At 42.0% G+C, this 23,736-nt stretch overlaps 1 protein-coding gene across 2 annotated transcripts in view; it reads right to left on the bottom strand.

Annotated features, from left to right (window-relative positions):
• Window positions 1–20,574: 20,574 nt before the first annotated feature.
• Window positions 20,575–23,736, bottom strand: part of MTO1 (mitochondrial tRNA translation optimization 1) — a 34,917-nt gene continuing 31,755 nt past the window's right edge. For both annotated transcript variants that reach the window (XM_025381333.1, XM_025381332.1), the window contains one exon: window positions 20,575–21,103. In XM_025381333.1, coding sequence (XP_025237118.1) covers window positions 20,942–21,103 — 162 coding nt within the window. In that variant the 3' untranslated portion in view covers window positions 20,575–20,941. The remainder of the gene's footprint in view (window positions 21,104–23,736) is intronic.

The raw sequence follows: 23,736 nt of genomic DNA, 5'->3' as shown, positions 1-23,736 counted from the left end.
TGCAGCATGTTACTGATGGCCTGTCACTAAGGAAGGCCAAATGCTGTAATAGAGTCCTTGTGTTGCATAGAAAGCTTAATGTAGTTAAACCAATGTTAAGTGAATCTTTGGAAACATGAAATAGTAGTTTCCAAATTACAGGGATGTGCGTTTTAAAACAGGTTAAAATGACTGGGCAGTGGAAGTTGACTATTTCCCCTGACATAAGTAGTTGCTAGTGCACACCCTATGTGAGTGGAGGGATCCATTTTAAAGTCAGTGGAGTTAGCTTTATGCCAGTTTGGTTTCACAAGTTTTACTGAGTGCTATTCAGAATAGGAACAAGGTGCTAACAAAAAGATGGCAATTTGAAGTAGCTATAAAATTGGACAGAGCCTAATCTTAAGTTTCTTTCCTCCTGCAGAGTCTAATACCTTTTATGCTTTGATTAGCAATTTGTCTGCTTGGTTTAGCAATTTGTCTGCTTGGTCACTAGCAATGAAGTGGTCATAAGCTTAACAAGTGTCAGTGATAGCCCACTTACTCCTGAATATTAAGCATTTGTGCATTTGAAAAAATGATCTTCCTGCTGGGATTACAGGCATGAGCCACTATGCCTGACCTCCCAGATGTAGAAGAGTATCTAAAGGTATCTTTTTGGCTATGTAAGGAAAATTTTTGGTTAAGTTTGAAGGATAGGTAAAATTAAAGGACATGCTTTTTGTTTGTGTGATGGTTTTTTTTTGTTTGTTTTTGTTTTTTTTTGAGACGAGTCTAGCTCTGTCGCCCAGGCTGGAGTGCAGTGGCCAGATCTCAGCTCACTGCAAGCTCCGCCTCCCGGGTTTACGCCATTCTCCTGGCTCAGCCTCCCGAGTAGCTGGGACCACAGGCGCCTGCCACCTCGCCTGGCTAGTTTTTTGTATTTTTTAGTAGAGACGGGGTTTCACTGTGTTAACCAGGATGGTCTCGATCTCCTGACCTTGTGATCCGCCCGTCTCGGCCTCCCAAAGTGCTGGGATTACAGGCTTGAGCCACCGCGCCCGGCCTTGATGGTTTTTTTTTATTGAGATGGAGTTCTTGTTGCCCAGGCTGGAATGCAATAGTGAAATATCTCTGCCTCCTAGGTTAGAGCAATTCTGCTTCAGCCTCCCAAGTAGCTGGGATTACAGGCATGTGCCTGTAATTTTGTGTTTTTAGTAGATACGAAGTTTCTCCATGTTGGTCAGGATCTCAAACTCCGACCTTAAGTGAGCCCTCCGCCTCAGCCTCCTAAAGTGCTGGAATTACAGGCATGAGCCACCATGCCCGGCCAGGACATATGTTCTATAAGGACATGCTAAGTAGGAGTTAAAGCAGCACGAGAGACAAGGCCTTTGTGTTGCTCAAGGTTCAAAGGTACTTGAATTGGCTATAGACAAGTTTGTAACTTGAAATGTTAGCCTTTTCCCTCATCTAAGTCTGAATTAGATAAAATGTCTTCCCATCAACCAATTCTCTGAGGTATCAAATCTAAATTAGATTTTTGTTCTTTAGTTTTTTTGCTATCTTCATGTTTACAAAAGTAAATTGCCTAAGATTTGCTGGATGACCGTAGAAAAGACAGGTAAGGCCTTTAATAGGTGGCCAGTAGACGCCCTCTATTGACAGTTGACAGCTGTAAGATTTACCAGTGGAGAATTCTGTTGACATGCAAGGAAGCAAGACTTAACTGAAAAAATTGTTCCACTGGAAACAGGAAAGAGTTTACTTGGATACTGAGATTAACTTCTCTCTGAAATCCAGTGTCTTAGACAACTGTGGCTTGAGCACCACCTGCTGGTATTCATTACAAACTAGCTTGCTATAGTAAATGAATTTTTTTTAAGCTTTAAGATGAAGTGGCATTTCTCTTGACAGTTACTATGTTGGAATTGGTTAAAATTTTTGGAGTGGATTTCAAAAGTGAGAACTACAATATTTAAAGCTAGTGTTTGGCTTTTTTTGTTTTACTCTTGACCTGGCTAGAATGGAAGTCATGGCTAACTGCAGCCCTGACTTCTGGGCTCAAGTGATCCTCCCTGAATAGCTGGGACCACAGGTGTTTGCCACCACACCTGGCTAATTTTTGTATTTTGCCAGTTGCCCAGGCTGGCCAACTCCTAGGCTCAAGTGGTCTTCCTGTACTGTATCTTCCCCAGTTAAACTGATACTTACCTTTCAAATCTCAGATGTACCAGGGCCTCAGCAGTGACTCAAGGAAGAACCTATGTGCTCTTAGTGGGACACAGTTTGTTCAGACCTACTAACCTCAACCCAGTTTCAGTTCTTTCTAGTGGAGAATGTTGACAGCTTACATTGATAGGCCAGATTTTAGCATTGGGTTTTCGTGATCTTCGTGTTTCAAACATAGTAACTTAGCATTTATCTTTTAGTGTAAAATATTTCATTTAGCTAGAACCCCTGAAATTCAAATGTGCTTTTTCTCATCTAATTATTTGCAATTAAACATTTTTATCATTTACTTTGGTACTGTTTTTAGCAGGCCCATGGATCTCAGGGTTTAGTTTGTGGGCTCTATGGGAGACAATGACAAAGATGTTGCAATAATTCTAAGGAAGGGATATTAGAAAACGAAGCAGGCCAATTGATGGCTCATGCCTGTAATCCTACCACTTTGGGAGGCCGAGGTGGGGGGATCACAAGGTCAGGAGTTCAGACCAGCCTCACCAACATGGTGAAACCCCATCTCTACTGAAAATACAAAATTAGCCAGGTGTGGTGGCAGGTTCCTGTAGTCCCAGCTACTCAGGAGGCTGAGGCAGGAGAATCGCTTGAACCCGGGAGGCAGAGGTTGTGGTGAGCCAACGTTGCACAACTGTACTCCAGCCTAGGCAACGCAACAAGACTCCGTCTCAAAGAAAAAAAAAAGGCCAGGCACAGTTCCTTGAGTCCTAGTTCCTTGAGGTCGAGGCGAGAAGATTTGTGAAACCCCGTCTCTACTAAAAATACAAAAAAGCCAGGCATGGTAGCACATGCTTATAGTCCCAACTGAGGCAGAGGTAGGAGAATCCCTTTATCTTGGAAAGTGGGGGTTGCAGTGAGCCAAGATCTTGCCAGGGCACTCCAACCTGGGTGACAGGGCAAGACTGTCTCAAAAAATAATAAAAATGAGCTGGGGATGGTCATGCACACCTGTAGTCCCAAGCTTCTCTGGGGGGTTTAGGCAGGAGGATCGCTTCATCCTGGGAGGCTGAGGCTGCAGTGAGCTATGATGGTGCTACTGCACTCCAGCCTGGGCAACAGAGTGAGACCTCATATCAAAAAAAAAAGGTAAATCATAGAAAACTTTAAGCAAAAATATTTGGAAGGCTCCCATACTTTAGATATATATATATTGTAAATATATATATATATATTTTTAGAGACAGAGTCTCACTATGTTGACCAGGCTGGTTTCAACCTCCTGGCCTCTAGTGAGGTGCTGGGGTTACAGGCATGAGCCGCTGCACTCTGCCACATCCTTTAAAAGTATGTAGTTATGCAGGCCAGTTGCGGTGGCTCATCCCTGTAATCCCAGCACTGTGGGAGGCCGAGGCAGTTGGATCACCTAAGGTCGGGAGCTTGAGACCAGCCTGGCCAACGTGGAGAAATCCCATCTCTACTAAAAATACAAAATTAGCCGGGCTTGGTGGCGCATACCTGTAATCCCAGCTACTGGGGAGGCTGAGGCAGGAGAACTACTTGAACCCAGGAGGCAGAGGTTGTGGTGAGCCGAGATCGTGCGATTGCACTCCAGCCTGGGCAACAAGAGTGAAACTCCATCTTAAAAAAAAGAAAAAAAAAGGTATATAATTAATGCAAGTTTCAACATGTATACAAATTACCACAATTAAAATATGGAACAGTTCTGTCACCCTGTAAAATTCACCTGTGCCCCTTCAAAAATTAAAATTTCTTTAGAGAAGAAGTCTCGCTCTGTTACAGAGGCTGGAGTGCAGTGGCCTAATAGCTCTCTGAAGCCTGGAACCCCTGGGCTTAAGCGATCCTTCCACCTCAGTCTCCCAAGTAGCTACGACAACAGGCATGAGCCACTGCACCTGGCAACCTGCGCCCCTTTGTAGTCAACCTCTCTACCCCTAGCACTTGTTAGCCACTGGTTTATTTTCTATCCTCATTGCTTTTGCAGGACTGTCCTATACCTGGACTCACAGTTTATAGCATTTTGAGTCTGTCCTCTTTTTTTTGACACAGTCTCACTCTATCATGCAGGCTGGAGTGCAGTGGCGCGGTCTCAGCTCACAGGAATCTCCGTCTCCTAGGTTCAAGCAATTCTGCCTCAGCCTCCTGAGTAGCTGGGACCACAGGTGCCCACCACCACACCTGGCTAATTTTTGTATTTTCAGTAGAGACAGGATTTCACCATGTTGGTCAGGCTAGTCTCCAACTCCTGACCTCAGATGATCTGCCCGTCTTGGCCTCCCAAAGTGCTGGGATTACAGGCGTGAGCCACCGCGCCCAGCCGAGTCTAGCCTCTTTAACTTAGCATGATGCATTTGAGATGTATTCATTTTGCATATATCAGTAATCTCTTCCTTTTTAATAGGTGTATGACAGTTTGTGTATTCATTCCCAGCTGAGGGGCATTTAGTTGTTTCCAGTTTTGGACAATTATTAATAAAGTTGCTATAAATGTCCACATACAGTTTTGTGTGTAATGATGTTTTTGTTTTACTTGCGTAAATAGCTAGGAAAGTAATTACTAGGCTGAGTGGCAAAGTGTATGCTTTATAAGAAACTGCCGAGCTGTTTCCAAAGTGGCTGAACCAAATGGTAATTAAGAGATTAATTTTTTTGAGGAAGACAAATAGACTACATGAGTGTTAAACTGAGATTTTGCAGGTCAGTGAAGTAATTTGTTTAGAAAATATTGTGCTTACTATGTTCTAGGCACCGTTCTGGGCACTGGGGATAGAGCTATGAACAAAATGGACATAGTTATTGACCTTTGAGTTTATAGTTAGTGGGGGAGATAAAGATTCAATAAATAAAAGTAGCTAATTTTGACTTGTGGTGGTACTATGAAGGAAAAGAGAAGTACACCATGAGGGAGAAGATTAAAAGAAAGGGACATAATTTAGACTGGACAGAGAAGGTATCTGCCAGGAATACCTGAGACCTGAAGGTATTAGGAGTTAGGGGAGAATATGAAAACATTGTGTGCATATACACACACACACACATATATATATATATGCACACATATATATGTGTGTGTGTGTGTGTGTATATATATATTTTCTTGAGACAGTCTTGCTCTGTCGCTAGGCTGGAGTGCAGTGGCTTGATCTCGGCTCACTGAAACTTCTGCCTCCCAGGTTCAAGCGATTCTCCTGCCTCAGCTTCCCAAGTAGCTGGGACAGGCGCACACCACCACACCCAGCTAATTTTTGTGTTTTTAGTAGAGATGGGTTTCACCATGTTGGCCAGGATGGTCTTGATCTCTTGACCTCGTGATCCACCCGACTTGGCCTCCCAAAGTGCTGGTATTACAGGTGTGAGCCACCACACCTGGCCCTGTATATTTTTATTTTATTTTATTTATTGTTTGACACTTTTTTGGTTTTTTTGGTTTTTGGTTTTTTGTTTTTTGTTTCTGACAGAGTCTCACTCTGTTGCCCAGGCTGGCATGCAGTGACGCTATATCAGCTCACTGCAACCTCCACCTCCCCAGTGCACGCGTTTCTTGCGCCTTAGGCTCCCAAGTAGCCAGGACTACAGGCGTGCACCACCACACCCAGCTAATTTTTGTATTTAGTAGAGATGGGGTTTTATCATGTTGGCCAGGCGGGTCTCAAACTGACCTCAAGTGATCCACCTGCCTCGGCCTCCCAAAGTGCTTCAATTACAGGCGTGAGCCACCGCACCCACCCTGTATTACTTTTTAGACATCCCAGTATTTAAGGCTTAATTTGGCCTCAGGACAATCACATCGAATCAGAAAATCTGAGAAGAAAACTTAAAAATCTTTGAATCTAACCTACTCAAATAAACTTTGAATATATTCATTGAAATATTTAATTACTTTTTTATTTTTTTATTTTAGAGACAAGGTCTCACTGGAGTGCAGGCTAGAGTGCAGTGGCACAATCATGGCTATAGCTTACCGCAAGCTCAAACTCCTGGGCTCAACCAATTCTGTTGCCTCAGCCTCACTAGGAGCTGGGACTACAGGTGCCATCACACCTGGCTTTTTTGGTTTTGTTTTTTGTTTTTGTTTTTTTTGTAGAGAAGGGGTTTTGCTATGTTGCTCAGGCTGGTCTTTAACTCCTAGCCTCACACAATCCTGCTTCGGCTTCCCAAAGTGTTGGGATTATAGGCATGAGCCATGCACCTGACCTTGATTACCTTGATGATGTGTGTGTCATACATTGGAGGGCAGAGACATCTCTGAATTCCTCACAACCGCCATGGCAGGGGGCAGGTACCCATGTTACAGATGACAGACTGATGCATAGAGAAGTTAGTAGTGGGGAGTTTACCTTCTCCTAAATTGTCCTATTACTAGATGAATTTGGTTTTGTTTTGTTTTGAGACAGAGTCTCATGTTGTCACCCAGACTGGAGTGCAGTGACTCGATCTTGGCTCACTGTGGCCTCCACCACCTGAGTTCAAGTGATTCTCCTGCCTCAGCCTCCCAAGTAGCTAGGACTCCAGGCGTATGCCACCATGCCTGGCTAATTTTTGTATTTTTAGTACAGATGGGGTTCACCATGTTGGCCAGGCTGGTCTTGAACTCCTGACCTCAAGTGATCCACCCCCACCTCCGCCTCCCAAAGTGTTGGGATTACAGGCGTGAGCCACCACACCAGGCTGTGAATTTGTTTTCAATATTTATTTATTTTGTATTTTTTATTTTTGAGATGGAGTCTCGCTCTGCTGTCCAGGCTAGAGTGCAGTGGTGTGATCTTGGCTCACTGTAGCCTCCACCTCCTGAGTTCAAGTGATTCTCCTGCCTTAGCCTCCCGAGTAGCTGGGATTACAGGCACCAGCCATCACACCCGGCTAATTTTTGTATTTTTAGTAGAGATTGGTTTCACCATGTTGGCCAGGCTGGCTCAAACTGACCTCAACTGATCCACCCACCTTGGCCTCCCAAAATGCTGGGATTACATACCTGAGCCACCGCGCCCCGCCCTTCAATATTTATTTAAATTTGCCTGCTGGCTAACTTCTCATTACACCTAGGCTCTAGTGTAATTAAATTACTTCATTCTCTCTTTTAAAAACTTTTGCCTTTTTTCTTTTTTGTGCTTTTCATTCTCTTATCTACAAGAGCCACAATACTTGAAGACTGATCAGTTGATACCCCTTAGTCACATCTGAGCTAAATCTGAGCTAAACACTTTCAGTTCCTACAGCTGTTTCTTAATCTAATCTTAGGTCACATGGTTTCTAGATGCTTCCCATGCTGTTCTTCCAGACAGTTGTTGTTTTTTTTTTTTTTTTTTTTTTGAGAGAGAGAGTCTCACTCTGTTGCCCAGGCTGGAGTGCAGTGGCACGATCTCAGTTCACTGCAACCTCTGCCTTCTAGGTTCAGGCGATTCTCCTGCTTCAGCCTCCCGAGTAGCTGGGACTACAGGAGGGTGCCACCACTTCCAGCTAATTTTTGTATTTTTAGTAGAGACAGGGTTTCACTATGTTGGCCAGGCTGGTCTTGAACTCCTGACCTAAAGTGATCTGCCCGTGTATGGTCTTTTTCTTACATTTATTTTGTTTCATTTTATTTATTTATTTATTTATTTATTTTGAGATGGAGTCTTCCCGTCGCCCTGGCTGGAGGACAATGGTGTGATCTCAGCTCACTGCAACCTCCACCTCCCAGTTCAAGCTATTCTCCTGCCTCAGCCTCCCGAGTAGCTGGGATTACAGGTATGAGCCACCACACCCAGCTAATTTTTTGTATCTTTAGTAGAGACGGGGTTTCACCATGTTGACCAGGCTAGTCTTGAACTCCTTACCTCGTGATCTGCCTGCCTCGGCCTCCCAAAGTGGTGGGATTACAGGTGTAAGCCACCACACCTGGCTCTTACATTTATTTTGGAATAACTTTAGATACACAGAAAAGTTGCAAAGATAAGATTTTCCATATAACCCTCAACCAGTTTGCCTTCCCTTATGTTAATATCTTACGTTATCATAGTATATTTGTCAAAACTAAGACACTTTTTTTTTTCTAATAAAAATAATAGAGATGAGGTCTCACTATATTGTCCAGGCTGGTCTCAACTTTGAGCTCAAGCAGTCCTCCCATCTCCACCTCCCAAAGTGCTGGGTTTACAGGCATGAGCCACCACACCCAGCCTACATTGTTATGTTACTACTCTCCAGACTATTCAGATTTCACCAATTTTTCTATTCATAGCCTTTTTTCCTGTTTCAGGATCCAATTCAGGACACCATACCACTGTATGGTTAATTTTAAAAACTTCAGTGTTAGGAGTTTGCTTTATCACTGCTGTAATTATCATCTCATTAGATAATTTTGTATCTGGAGCCTGCTATCTAGCATGAATAAGTAAAAATGTGGACTTTGTGATTTACAGATCTGATATTTATGTTTTTGTGTTTTTAAATACTAGACAAAGTAAATCTTTTTTTTTTTTTTTTTTGAGACGGAGTCTCGCTGTGTCTCCCAGGCTGGAGTGCAGTGGCGTGATCTCGGCTCACTGCAAGCTCCACCTCCAGGGTTCACGCCATTCTCCCGCCTCAGCCTCTCAAGTAGCTGAGACTACAGGCGCCCGCCACCACGCCCGGCTAGTTTTTTGTATTTTTAGTAGAGACGGGGTTTCACCATGTTAGCCAGGATAGTCTCGATCTCCTGACCTCGTGATCCACCCGCCTCGGCCTCCCAAAGTGCTGGGATTACAGGCTTGAGCCACCGCGCCCGGCCTAGACAAAGTAAATCTAAAAACAGAGGTCTGTGGTACTGCACTAGAGAACTGTTATTTGATTATGGTGGGCCAAGTGGTTGAAAATTCACATAACAATACTGTAACATAGGCCATATTTCTTAATTTTAATCACAAGGCAGTTGTGAAAATTTTATCAAATGTTTAATAAAAACAAAGTGAAGTAGGTGATAGCTTTAAATTTACTTGCCATTTTTGGGCACACAAAAGTAATTTGCTCTGCCACTTAGAGTTATAAGGTCAAGGTGGGAGTAAATAATCTTTGTACTAGGAATTAAAAGTTTCTATTTTAGCCAGTCATGGTTTCCCTAAAAGAGTTCCTGTAGTTTTGCTTTTGTCAAACTTTACATTTAAAGCTAACTCAAAACAGATAAAAGCAACAATATGCAGTGTGGATATTTCCTTTAACACAATCCCTTTTGAGACATTGTCTAAAATGTGGGTTATTGCTTGTACAAAGCCAAATAGACCTAAGTCAAAAGTAAGCAGTTTCATGTATTCCAGTGAAAAAAGCATATAGAAGATTGTGTGGTTTTCAGAGGTCAAATGCCAGATGGCTAATACCAAATGAAAAACATAAATATCAAATGAAAAAACATAAATAAAACTTGGTTATATTTTCAGTAAAATCATGCAATTGAGGGAATATCCTAGTTGGTGTTGGAGTAAACTAGGGTTACCATGTAAGCGATTTGAGTTTGAGTTCTAGTGCTGTCTGGAGACATGCAAACTGAGGAACTGGTTCTCAGCCTTCTGGTGAGGGCATCTGCAACATTTTCTGAGGCCTGGATTGTAACCATATGGGTTTAACAGTGCAGCTATATTGGTGCAACAAAAGAAGAACCTCATGGAGCATTGTCCCCCACTTTAGCCATGATCATACCTTCCTGATTGGCTCTTTGGACTTCCCTGTTGAGTCTCTTGCAGGATTCTATATATAACTGGCAACTCAGTAAACTTCTGATGAGAAATGAGGTGATTTTTATTCAGTTATGGTTGGGTACAAAGAATGTTTTCTTATAGCTATCTTTATGGTGAGGTTAGGGATACATTTCTTAGAACTCAATTTCTCATTTTGTATAACTGCTTATCAGTATTTTTCTTCAGAGCTATAATTAATACCTCTGAATTTTGAGTTAAACTGCCCTCGTTGAGGTTGTTTGTTATGAAATTGGAAATACAGAAAATTCAAGCAGTTTTCTTAAATTACTTGAAACACCACATACACATAGCACAGTCTGGTCTTGTGTCAAAATACAGTATATTCTATAAGTATTTCCTTTTAAATTTAGGCAGTGTTTTTTTTTTATGTATCTTAATTTACTGTTTTAAATTTGGACTGCCCATGTTTTAAAAGGATGTAGACCAACTCTAAAAGATAATTCTAAAAGCAACCAACATAATTAAAGACTAAAAATGACTTAATTACAAGCCACTGGACTGAAAAATAGTTGTTTAGCCTAGCAAATTCTAAGAAATTATTACTGTCTTCAGATATAGGAAAAGTATTTTAAGTCTGCAGAGGGTGCTGTTTAAGTGAAATTCACACTCTCTGAATTCCCCTACAGCCTCCAAACTCTGTGATAACCTTTGAAATAGAGTGAGTGCCATAATGGCTAATTAAGCATGGCAACTCCATAAATGCTTAACTTGAAATATGTTACAAAGGGTGGGAGTGGCAACTGAAGGTTAAGAGAAACAGACTTCTAGATTGTTCAAAAGGGATGGAGAAACTTAATCCTGTAGAGAACCTCTGGTTCCTAGGAGGGAAAAACCCACTGAAAGTAGGAGAAAGGTGTTGTGAAGTCAGAAGATCTGAGATCTATGGTCAACAGCAACTTGACCTTAGACTTTAATTATATCACCTCGCAAGGCTAAGTTATATCTATAAAACTGGAGCATAGGAAGAGATCAGTAAGACTTCAAGTTTTAAAAAACTTTTTAGAAAAATTCTTACTCTGAGGAATATACAGATTCTAATCCTGTTGGGGTTTTCCTGTCAGAAAGTAGTGCTATTCAAACAGATTGTGTTTTTTCAAACTTTTGACTGTGATCCACAGTAAGAAACATATTTTCATTTATTTTTTAGAGACTGGGTCTTGTTCTGTTGCCTAGGCTGGTATGATCACAGCTCACTGCAGCCTCGAACTCCTGAGCTCAAGTGATCCACTTTGGCTTTCCAAAGTGCTGGGATTACAGGTGTGAGACACCATACCTGGCCTGAAATACATTTTATATTGCAGCACAATACAAACACACACACTGTATTTCATTGCATCTAAGATTTTTTCAGTCACAAATGCTGCCAGTTATAACTGTCAGATGCCATTAATTGTAAGACATACTCCAACTTAGAGATACTAAAATATGGAAAGATGTGCATCTTAAAATAGGCCAAGCGCAGTGGCTCACACCTGTAATCCCAGGGGTGATCCACTCACTTTGGGAAGCCAAGGTGGGTGGATCACCTGAGGTCAGAAGTTCGAGACCAGCCTGGCCAACTTTGTGAAACCCCGTCTCTACTAAAAATACAAAAATTAGCTGAGCATTGTGGATTACAGCCATGTGCCTGTAATCCCAGCTACTCAGGAGGCTGACGCAGGAGAAATGCTTGAACCCAGGAGACGGAGGTTGCAGTGAGCTAAGACCACACCACTGTACTCCAGCCTGGGTGATAGAGCGAGACACCATCTCAAAAAAAAAAAAAAAAAATGTGAATTCAGCTTTCCGTACAATCAAACTGCTCTGGTACTTCAACGAAACAGATTATTTGTTTGTATTCTGGATTCCCGAGCCCGCACACACTGTTAAATTAATTGCAGTCTAGTTTCTGCCAAAAGTAGCTGTGACAATGGATATTTATGGAGGCAAGCCAATGGTTCTCACAGTTGGCTGGGCATCAGAATAGCTTATAGAGTTTGTTAAACATAAATGTCAAGCCCTTCCCAACTGAATCAGAATTGTTTATGGTAAAGCTTGACCATCTACACTTTTAGCAAGCTCTGTTGGAATTCTGATGTCCAGCCGGGTTTGAGAATCAGTGCTCAGGGCTTGTCAATCATACATTCCCTTAGTGTTTTCTAAATAACAGCTTTATTGATATATGTCACATACAATAAAATTCACTTATTTTTTTGGAGACAGAGTCATACACTGTTGCCCAGGTGTCATTCACTGCAGCCTCAACCTCCTAGGCTCAAGCCATCCTCCCACCTCAGTCTCCTGAGAAGCTGGGACTACAGGTGCAAGCCACCAAGCCCAGCTGATTTCTTAATTTTTTTGTAGAGATGGGGTCTCACTACGTTGCTCAGGCTGGTCTTGAACTCCGTCTCAAAAAAGAAAAAAAAAAAGGGTCCTTTAAAAAAAAATTTTTTTTCTTTGATAAGAAGTGCCCTTTTAGGCCGGGCACGGTGGCTCACTCCTGTAATTTCAGCACTTTGGGAGGCCAAGGTGGGAGGATCACCTGAGGTCGGGAGTTTGAGACCAGCCTGACCAACATGGAGAAACCCTGTCTCTACCAAAAATACAAAATTAGCCAGGCATGGTGGCGCATGCCTATAATCCCAGCTACTCGGGAGGCTGAGGCAGGGGAATTGCCTGAACCTGGGAAGCAGAGGTTGCGGTGAGCTGAGATCACGCCATTGCACTCCAGCCTGGGCAACAAGAGCGAAACTTCGTCTCAAAAAAAAAAAAAGGCCCTTTTTTTTTTTTTTTTTTTTTTTTTTTTTGAGACGGAGTCTCGCTCTGCCGCCCAGGCTGGAGTGCAGTGGCCAGATCTCGGCTCACTGCAAGCTGCGTCTCCCGGGTTTATGCCATTCTCCTGCCTCAGCCTCCCGAGTAGCTGGGACTACAGGCGCCCGCCACCTCGCCCGGCTAGTTTTTTTTGTATTTTTTAGTAGAGACGGGGTTTCAAGGCCCTTTTTTTTGACGTGAAGTCTCACTCTCTCACCCAGGCTGAAGTGCAGTGGCGCAATCTCGGCTCACTGCAACCTCCACCTCCCAGGTCAAGTGATTCTCCTGCCTCAGCCTCCAAAGTAGCTGGGATTACAGGCATGTGCCACTACACACTACTAATTTTTGTATTTTTGGTAGAGACGGGGTTTCACCATGTTGGCCAAGCTGGTCTTGAACTCCTGACCTTGTGATCCGCCCACCTCGGCCTCCCAAAGTGCTGGGATTACAGGCATGAGCCACCAGGCCCAGCCAAGAAGTTCCCTTTTTAAGGGCAAAGAAGCCACCCAGAAGAGCTCTTTACAATCCATTAGGTCAGTTAATACCCCAGCCTCAGGCCTAGAGCAAACGCTGGGGGACTGCAATGACCAAGACTGGTTTAAACTAATGAAGATTTAGCTTCTGGGACTACAGGGGGAAGAGAATGAACAAAATCCAAACTCTTTTGACAAGGAAGAGGGTAGAGGACAGATATGATTATTGGGAAGACAACCAGCCGTATTCGTCATAAGCAAACTACTTATAATCTCCAAGTCTTGTTTCCTTCCCTTGTTTCCTAGAATGGGAACAGCTTTATCATGTGGTTAAATGCAATATCACATTTAAAGCACTTCACGTATGGCACACGAAACATTTATTAGGTAGTAGTTAATTTTGCCTTTATAAAATCTCTAATGAAGGTATTGTTTTCCTTAAAGGGTCATGTGATACATTTAGTGATATGAAAAAATTTTCTCCTGGTCCCTTTGAGCCAGAAATAACGTTAGTGCCAGGAAGCTCAAAGTTGGAATTTGACATTTAAGTGTAATCTGCCTTTTCCTCAGCTGATCTTTAATCTTAAACTGTTCTATTTCATTTTAAAATGTCTCAGCTATGTTTTTAGAAACAGGCAGAGGATAAATTATCAACAAATAAATGAAATATATTTGGGGGACTGAGATATACATACACAAATTAATCATCTGCCTTTAAATTTTTTATTATGCATATATTATTTTATAATTATATGTAACATACATACATACACACACACACATATATACCTTTGTTTGTTTTCAGTTTTGCTATGTTGCCCAGGCTGGCCTCGAACTCCTAGACTTAGTTGATCCTCCTGCTTCACCCTTCCAAGTAGCTGGGACCACAGGTGCACACCACCATGCTTAGCTTCAAATGGCTTTTTTAAAAAATTGTATCTGGTGTGGTGACTCAAGCCTATAATCCCAGCACTTTGGGAGGCTGAGGCAGGATCGCTTCATTCCAGGAGTTTGAGACCAGCCTGGGCAACATAGCAAGACTCTGTCTCTACAAAAATAAAAATTAATTGGGCATGGCAGTGCATACCTATAGTCCCAGCTACTTGGGAGACTGAGGTGGGAAGATTCTTTGAACCCTGGAGGTCAAGACTGCAGTAAGCCATGATCGCACCACTGCACTCATCTTGGGGGACAGAGTGAAACCCTGTCTGGAAAAAAAAAAAAAGTGATAAGGCTGGGTGTGGTGGCTCACGCCTATAATCCCAGCACTTCTGGGGGCAGCGGTGTGTGGATCACCTGAAGTTGCGAGTTCGAGACCAGCCTGACCAACATGGAGAAACCCCATCTCTACTAAAAATACAAAATTATCCAGGTGTGGTGGCGCATGCCTGTAATCCCAGCTACTCAGGAGACTGAGGCAGGAGAATTGCTTGAACCCAGGAGGCAGAGGTTGTGGTGACCTGATATTGCACCATTGCACTCCAGCCTGGGCAACAAGAGTGAAACTCCATCTCAAAAAAAAAAAAAGTGATAAAACACTGTATTAGTTCGTTTTCACGCGCTGATAAAGACATACCTGAAACTGGGAACAAAAAGAGGTTTAATTGGACTTAAAGTTCCACCTGGCTGGGGAAGCCTCAGAATCTTGGCAGGAGGCAAAAGGCACTTCTTACATGAGAAGCAAGAGAAAATAAGGAAGAAACAAAATCGGAAGCCCCTGATAAACCCATCAGATCTTGTGAGACTTATTCACTATCACAAGAAAGCATGGTAAAGACCGGCCCCCTGATTCAATTACCTTCCTGTGAGTCCCTCCCACAACACATGGGAATTCTGAGAGATACAATTCCAGCTGAGATTTGGGTAGGGACACAACCAAACCGTATCAAACAAAGAACATAAACATTTCCATCTTGGCCGTGCGGGGTGGCTCACGCCTGTAATCCCAGCACTTTGGGAGGCTAAGCGGGGTGGATCACGAGGTCAAGAGATCAAGACCATCTGGCTAACATGGTGAAACCCCATCTCTACTAAAAATACAAAAAATTAGATGGGCGTGGTGGTGCTCGTCTGTAGTCTCAGCTACTCGGGAGGCTGAGGCAGGAGAATTACTTTAACCCGGAAGGTGGAGGTTGCAGTGAGCCGAGATAGCGCCACTGCACTCCAGCCTAGGTGACAGAGCGAGACTCCGTCTCAAGAAAAAAAAAAAAAAAGAAAAAGAAAAATTCCATCTTAACCATCTGTAAATGAACAGTTCATTGGCATTTAAAATATTCAAATTGTTGTACAACCATCACCATCAACCATCTCCAGAACTCTTTTCATCTTGCAAAACTGAAATTCTGGGCTAGGCGTGGTGGCTCACACCTGTAATCCCAGCACTTTGGGAGGCTGAAGTGGGCAGATCACAAGGTCAGGAGTTCGAGACTAGCCTGGACAACATGTGAAACCCTGCCTCTATTAAAAATACAAAAATTAGCTGGGCGTGGTGGCGGGCACCTGTAATCCCAAATACTCGAGAGACTGAGGCAGAAGAATCATTTGAACCCAGGAGGCGGAGGTTGCAGTGAACCAAGATCACACCATTGCACTCCAGCCGGGGTGATGGTGCGAGGCTCCATCTCAAAAAAACAAAAACAAAAACAAAACAAAAAAACTGAAATTCTGTACCCACTAAAGAATAATTTCCTGTTTTTCCCTCCCCCATCCCCTGGTAACCATTTTTACTGTCTCTATGAATTCGAGTGCTCCAGGTAACTCTTATAAAGGGAATCATACAGTATTTGTCTTTTTGTGACTGGCTGATTTCACTTAACATAACTTTTTCAAGGTTTATCCATGTTGTAGCATGTATATGAATTTCCTTCCCTTTTAAGGCTGTATAATATTCCATTTTATGCATATGCCATATTTTGTTTCTCCTTTCATTCACTGGCGGATACTTGGGTTACTTCCAGCTTTTGGCTCTTGTGAATTAATGCTACTTTGAACATGAGTGTACAAATTTTTTTTTTTTTTGAGACAGAGTCTTGCTCTGTCACCCAGGCTGGAGTGCAGTGACTTGATCTCAGCTCACTTCCATCTCCCAGGTTCAAGTGATTCTCGTGCCTCACTCGCCTGAGTAACTGGGATTACAGGCGCACGCCACCATGCCCAGCTAACTTCTATATTTTAATAGAGATGGGGTTTCAACATGTTGGTCAGGCTGGTCTCAAACTCCTATCCTCAAGTGATCTGACCGTGCTGGCAGATCTGTAATCCCAAAATGCTGGAATTACACATGTGAACAACTGCATCTGGGCTTTTTTTTAGGCAGGGTCTCACTCTGTTGCCCAGGCTGGAGTGCAGTGGCATGCTTTCAACTCACTGCAGCCTCAAACTCCCCGGCTCAAGTGATTCTCCTGCCTCAGCCCCCAAGTTGCTGGAAAAACAGGTACGTGCCACCATGCTTGGCTAATTTTTGTATTTTTGGTAAAGATGGGGTTTCACCATGTTGCCTAGGCTGGTCTTGAACTTCTGAGCTGAAGTGATCTGCCTGGCCTCCCAAAGTGCTGCGATTACAGGCGTGAGCCACCGTGCCTGGCCTGTCACAAATATTTTAATCTCATTTAATTATTCATTTGAGTATTAGTAATACCATTTCTTGCCTTCAGTAGTATTCATTAATCTATTTAAAAAGCATGAGCATCTACAACTGTGATGTTGCTTACATTTATAAGGCTTATATCTTGTTAAGGTAGACAGATATTAACATTAAGGTAGGGCCAGGCACATGGTGGCTCATGCCTATAATCTCACCTACACAGGAGGCTGAAGAGGGAGGATTACTTGAGCCCAGGACTTTGAGACCGCCTGGGCAACATAGTAAGACCCCATGTCTACAAAAACTTAAAAATTAGCCGTGCATGGTGGTGCACACCTGTAGTCCCAGCTAGTTGGAGGGCTGAGGTGGGAGAATAGCTTGAGCCAGGGAGCTTGAGGCTGCAGTGAGCTGTAATCATGCCACTGCATTCCAGCTGGGGTGGCAGAGTGAGATCTTGTCTTTAAATAAAAACATAAAATAAAAACATTAAGGTAGAATGAAATAAGTAAAATAATAGAAGTATTGTGGAGAGGGAGTGTAAGAGGAACAGTTAATTTTCACTGTGTGCATTCCAGCGTTAAGTGGCTCTTCCAGATCAGAATAAACGCCTAGTCTCTGTTGGCTTTCCTGATACTCCTGACCACTTCTTCTGGACAGGGCATTCTTCTAGGAGTTGAAATTTCTGAAGTGGAAAAGCCATGGCTATTCCAATCTAGGTTGAAACTAAAAAAATGACAAAATACTTTTAAAACCATCAGTAATAAAATTTAAGCTCTTGGCTATAAAGGAACTTCATTTTCAAGGCCATAATGATTTAATTTAGCATAGGTTCATATCTTCATCCTTCATCCTTCCTCGCCCAGTAATTTTACAAATGCTTAGTGTTTCTTAGCCATTTCTTATTTTTTGGTGTTCCTGTTGAATTGAAAAAATACCTGGCTCTTTTAACTGCTAGGCAGTCTGGTCTGTGGTGAATAGGGGAAGTCACAAGTACGGCGAGCTTTCGTTGGCAGCTGATTATTGTCAGTGATGGGATTTCTATGAAGTAACTATATTGAGTAAGGTTACATTTTTAGCTGATTTCTTCCTAGGACATCATATTCTGTAGCACTTCTGGCTAGTAGCACCAGAGGGTAGGCTGTTTTGACATATTAAGTGATGTAATTTTGTTTAACATACAAACATTGTGGATTTAAAGAGGTTTCAGGCCAGGTGTGGTGGCTCATGCCTGTAATCCAAGCACTTTGGGAGGCCAAGGCAAGAGGATCACTTGAGGCCAGAAGTTCAAGATCAGCCTGGGCAACACAGTGAGACTTCACTCCTACAAAAAATTTTTTTAAAACTTAGCCAGGCATGGTGGCATGTGCCTGTAGTCCCAGCTACTTGGGAGGCTGAGGCATAAGGATCAATTGAGCCCAGCAGATCAAGGCTGCAGTGAGCTATGATTATACCACTGCACTACAGCCTGGGCAACAGAGTGAGACCCTGTCTCTAAAAAATAAAATAAAGAAGTTCAGGCCAGGCATGGTGGCTCAAGCCTGTAATCCCAGCACTTTGGGAGGCCGAGACGGGTGGATCACGAGGTCAGGAGATCAAGACCATCCTGGCTAACAGGGTGAAACCCCGTCTCTACTAAAAAAATACAAAAAACTAGCCAGGCGAGGTGGCGGGCACCTGTAGTCCCAGCTACTCAGGAGGCTGAGACTGGAGAATGGCATAAACCTGGGAGGCGGAGCTTGCAGTGAGCTGAGATCCGGCCACTGCACTCCAGCCTGGGCGACAGAGCAAGACTCCGTCTCAAAAAAAAAAAAAAAAAGAAGTTCACATCCTAAAGCAAATCATAGAATCTAAAATACATATTTTCCATGAAACATTTTTCAGTGAGAGTTACTATTGTAATGGAATAGCATTACAAACCTTCATCACAAAGAAACTTTAAAGTTTCTTTATATGTGTAGTGTCACTAGCCCCAAATTGTAGCTGTCAAGAACCTCCCAAAGCATTTGAACTTCCTGTTTATTTATTTATTTATTTTTGAGACAGAGTCTTACTCTGTCACAGGCTGGAGTGCAGTGGCACTCTGGCTCACTGCACTCCAGTGCAGAGCCACTTGGCTCACTGCAGCCTCTGCCTCCTGAGTTCAAGTGATTCTTTTGCTTCAGCCTCCCAAGTAGCTGGGACTACAGGCGCATGCCAACACACCCAGCTAATTTTTGTACTTTTAGTAGAGATGGGGTTTCACCATGTTGGGCAGGATGATCTCGATCTCCTGACCTCATGATCTGCCTGCCTCAGCCTCCCAAGGTGCTGGGATTAAAGGCGTGAGCCACTGCGCCCGGCTACTTCCCGTTTCTTTAAGATAAATTTTTGTTATATTCTATTCAAAAGGCACTCCCTTCGTTGCTTTTACTCTTGTATTTAATCAGAAAAAAAAGTTTAGAAACAATGAATTTCATTATTTTGCTAAATAGGTAGCACAAAAACACAAAATATCTTCTTTTCTTTTCCTTTTTTTTTTTTGAGACGGAGTCTCACTCTGTCACCCAGGCTAGAGTGCAGTGGCACAATCTCAGCTCACTGCAACCTCTGCCTCCCAGGTTCAAGCAATTCTCCTGCCTCAGCCTCCTGAGTAGCTGGGACTACAGGCTTGCGCCACCACGCCCAGCTCATTTTTGTATTTTTAGTAGAGATGGGGTTTTGCCATGTTGGCCAGGCTGGTCTTGAACTCCTGACTTCAGGTGATCCACCCCCCTCAGCCTCCCAAAGTGCTAGGATTACAGGCGTGAGCTGCTGCACACAGCCTCTTTTCAAAATATATATACAATGTGGTATTGTAATTAATATTGTCTCTGTAATAAGAATTTTGCCCAGGAGTAGCTATGACTAAAAGTTTCCACCTTTTGAAATTACTAAATCAAGTATTAAAAAGAATTCATCACTGCTAAATTATCCAGCATTACAAATACTTTTTACTTGTTACTGATCTTATTGCTTTCTGGAAAGACTAAAATTAGATAAAATAAACCCATGAAAACTAAGCTACATCCAAGTGGCCATATGCAATTATAGTAACAAGATACTTGGTTGCCTCACACCCATAATCAGGCTTAACATACATATCTGTAGCCAAAGTGACTTTGGGGCCCTCAGAACTCTTCTGAGTACCTGCTTTGGCCTGAAGCTGACATGGGAGCTTCTCCCTAGGCTGACACCAGAGATCCGGGTTGGAATTCCAGAGACAAGCAGGGCTGTCTGGCCCATTTGGCTGTATTCATCCCTTAGTCTATTCAGAATGGTTGAGGTATCTGAGGTATCTGAGTCAAAAGACCCAGCTGATTATCCCACTCTAATCCCTGTGTCGGCATACCACTGAAGTACTAGAGAGGAAGAGGGGTACTAGCACTATTCTGTTTTTTTCTGTCATTCTGACTTAAAAACAGGGAAACGCCACTTACCAGTTACTATGGATCTGTCTTCACTGTTAAGAAATGATGGCCATGACAGTTTCTTAAGAAAATATTTTGATGGTATGATATAAAATCACTAACGTTACTTAATTCTCCCATAACTAGGTCACCAAATAAGTATCCACATTGCGGATAATAGGAAACAATGGTGATTTCCAATCTTTCTATTTTATAGGGCTTTCATTAATGTTCAAAACAATTACCAGTGAGGATTTCCTGAAGAAGTACAGATTTCTGTCAACTTTCACCCTACATTCTATATTTCAATAGTATTAGCTGAATGATTCTGGATAATTTTATATAATCTCAAGTCTTTAGTCTTGAGAATTTAAGGGCTTTGATATTGCTTCCTAGCCTAGTATAACCAAGCAAAAGATTACTAACTCTCAAAACAAGTTGAATGATAAGACTTTTAATTTGGTAGACTTAACAGGCAAAGTCCCTATGAGTAGGCAAATCTGCATGTTGAGTTTTTTTCCAGGTTTAGTTTTAGGTTCACTATTTCTCTCTTTGATGAACACTGCACAAAGTTATTGTATTAGAGCTCCTTAAAGAAAGAATACAAATTGTTTACAACTAGTTTTATCATATACACAAAAAAGCACAATTATAATTTCTATACCATTCGTAAATTAATGGCAAACCCACAGTAACCTAATAAAGCTATTTTAACATGTGCTAAATAATTCTTTTATCTATACTCTTGTATATTGATCAAATTATTTACATGCTCTTTAAAAATCTTTTACGAATTGAAAGCTATAACTGTCTCTCTTGAAGTCTATCTGCATTACGTAAGCATTGATCAGTCTTGGGTGATTCGTTCATAGCTGCCTGTCTTTGTTGAGTGGTCTTCACAAATCTCAGCAGATTGATGATGGCAGCAGGTGTTACTCCAGGTATACGACTAGCAGCCCCGATCTAAGAATCAATACCACAACAGAAACATAAGTGAGCTATGCTATATCAGATCAAATCTATTTTCCTCCAAATAACAATCTGTATAGTATAGTTTATACAATATTTTCTTAATTATTATTTTGATGTATTATCAATGTATTACCTCATAAAGTAGATAAAAGAAATATTATTTATGTCTTCATTTTACAAATGGGAAACTGAGGCACAGAAATGTTAAAATAGCTTGTGTAAGATTACATAACTAATAGATGTTAGAGTATCTACTTTTTCTTCCCATTAAACTAAGAAAAACTGTAATCAAGTTCCTTTCTTCAAATATAGGTCCACAGTCCCTTATTTGAAATTCTTGGGGCCAGTCTGGGCAAAATAGTGGGACTCTGTCTCTACAGAAAATAAAAAAAAATTAGGTTAGCATAGTGGTACACACTTGTAGTACCAGCCACTCAGAAAACAAAGGTGGGCGGATAGCTTGAGCCTGGGAGGTTGAGAATGCAGTGAGCTGTGATTATGCCACTGCACTCCAGCCTGGGTGACAGAGTAAGCCCCTCTCTCAAAAAAATAAAATGAAATGAAATCCTTGAGATATGTATAATCCTTGAGGCTGTATATAACGTAACAGCCTCAATAGTGTGTGGGGCAAGCACCCCATATTTTAAATCCTATTAATACTTCTGCAGTGTATTTTTACAGTGAAAGGTATGAATATTCACTCTAAACAGTATAAAGACCATATAGCCTCATGTGAACTGAACTCAGTTTTGCTACCAAATGAGCTTGTGCAAACTTCTGCCAGAGCCTTTTGTATTACGGAATTGTGGGTAAGGGGTTCTGAACTCCTGTGACCAGTGCTGTTCAGCTGAACTTTCTGTGATGATGGAAATCTTCTATAACATGTGCACTGCAATAATGTGGTGTCCAGTATGGTTGCCACTAGTCATATGTGGCTACTGGGCACTCGAAATGTGGCTAGTAAGACTGAAGAGCTAAATTTTACATTTTATTTAATTTTTTCTTTTTCTTTTCTTTCTTTTTTTTTTTTTTTTGAGACAGGGTCTCACTCTGTCACCCAGGCTGGGGTGTAGTGGTACAATCATGACTTGCTGCAGCCTATACCTCCTGGGCTCAAGTGATCCTCCCACCTCAGCCTCCCAAGTAGCTGGGACTATAGGTGCGTGCCACTGCACCTGGCCTATTTAATTTTAATTAATGTAAATAACCACAATTGGTGAGTGGCTATCATGTTGGGCAGTGTGGCAGTGTAGCCTATGATTATCCATACAAACATGACCTGAAATCAATAGGAAAGGACAGCGTTATAAAATTTAAGGCTTATTTTCCTGGTTTCCATGATGACTGTTGCTAAGAATACCATGTTATATTAATGAAATCACTCCTCCCTGTAAAAATAGTTTTTTTCAAATTTTTCTGCAGTCTGTACTTTTGTAATATGCCCCTTTATTTTATGAACCACTACTTAAAAAAAAAAAAAATGCCCATTACACTGTGACATACCATCAACTTCTGAGATATTAAAGATGCAATTGGCCAGGCGCTGTGGTTCACACCTGTAATCCCAGGACTTTGAGAGGCCAAGGCAGACGGATCATGAGGTCGGGAGATCGAGTCCATCCCGGCCAACATGGTGAAACCCTGTCTCTGCTAAAAATAATAAAAAAAAAAATTTGCCAAGTGTGGTGGCGTACGCCTGTAGTCCCAGCTACTTGGGAGGCTGAGGTAGGGGAATCGCTTGAACCCAGGAGGCAGAGGTTGCAGTGAGCCGAGATTGTTCTACTGCACTCCAGCTTGGTGACAGAGTGAGACTCCATTTCAAAAAAAAAAAGATGCAATTTTAGGGATGTTAAAATGTGGAGAAAAGTGTATCTCAGAATCAGTAAGTAAAGTTTATCAGTCTTTAAACATTTATTAGAACCCAATACTAATTACTATATAGTAAATTAAAGGTTTATCTGTTTACACAAAGGAACATGCATACACCCTTTCACAATCAGTCTGAAGCATGTGGTGGGGGCACTCTTTGGCTCCCCTCTTTCTCCCATTAGTTCCCAAGGCAACACTATGGAACTTCTAGGGAAGACTCCAAGTAGTGACTTGAAAACCACTAATATGAGTTATATTTTAACCTAGTACTGTTTCCTTTAAGCCATACATGTGTACTATCTTGCATAGTTTGCACTGATGCTTTATCACGTGGTTGGGACTAGAGAATAGTTCCAATCAAACCAATTCTTGACTTCCAGTTATTTAATTAAAGTTAAGCTTTATCATCTCTCATACAGACATACCAACATCTGTCTTAGAAACATAAGAAAAAAATTTGAGGTCAAGTTTCTTTTTTTTTTTTTTTGAGACAGGGTCTTGCTCTGTTGCCCAGGCTGGAGTGCAGTGGTGTGATCATGGCTCACTGCAGCCTCAGTGTCTTGGGCTCAGGTATCCTCCACCTCAGCCTCCCGAGTAGCTGGCACTGCAGGTGCATGCCACCATGCCCAGCTAATTTTTGTATTTTTGTACAGATGGGGTCTTGCTGTGTTGCCCAGGCTAGAAGTTTCTTATTATTAAATAAAACGTTATATAGCCATTGTAACCCCAGGTTTAAAAAAATTAAAAAAGCACTG

Source organism: Theropithecus gelada, chromosome 4 (assembly GCF_003255815.1).
Source record: "Theropithecus gelada isolate Dixy chromosome 4, Tgel_1.0, whole genome shotgun sequence".
Taxonomy (NCBI): domain Eukaryota; kingdom Metazoa; phylum Chordata; class Mammalia; order Primates; family Cercopithecidae; genus Theropithecus; species Theropithecus gelada.
This window is presented reverse-complemented; position numbering and strand designations above follow the sequence as displayed.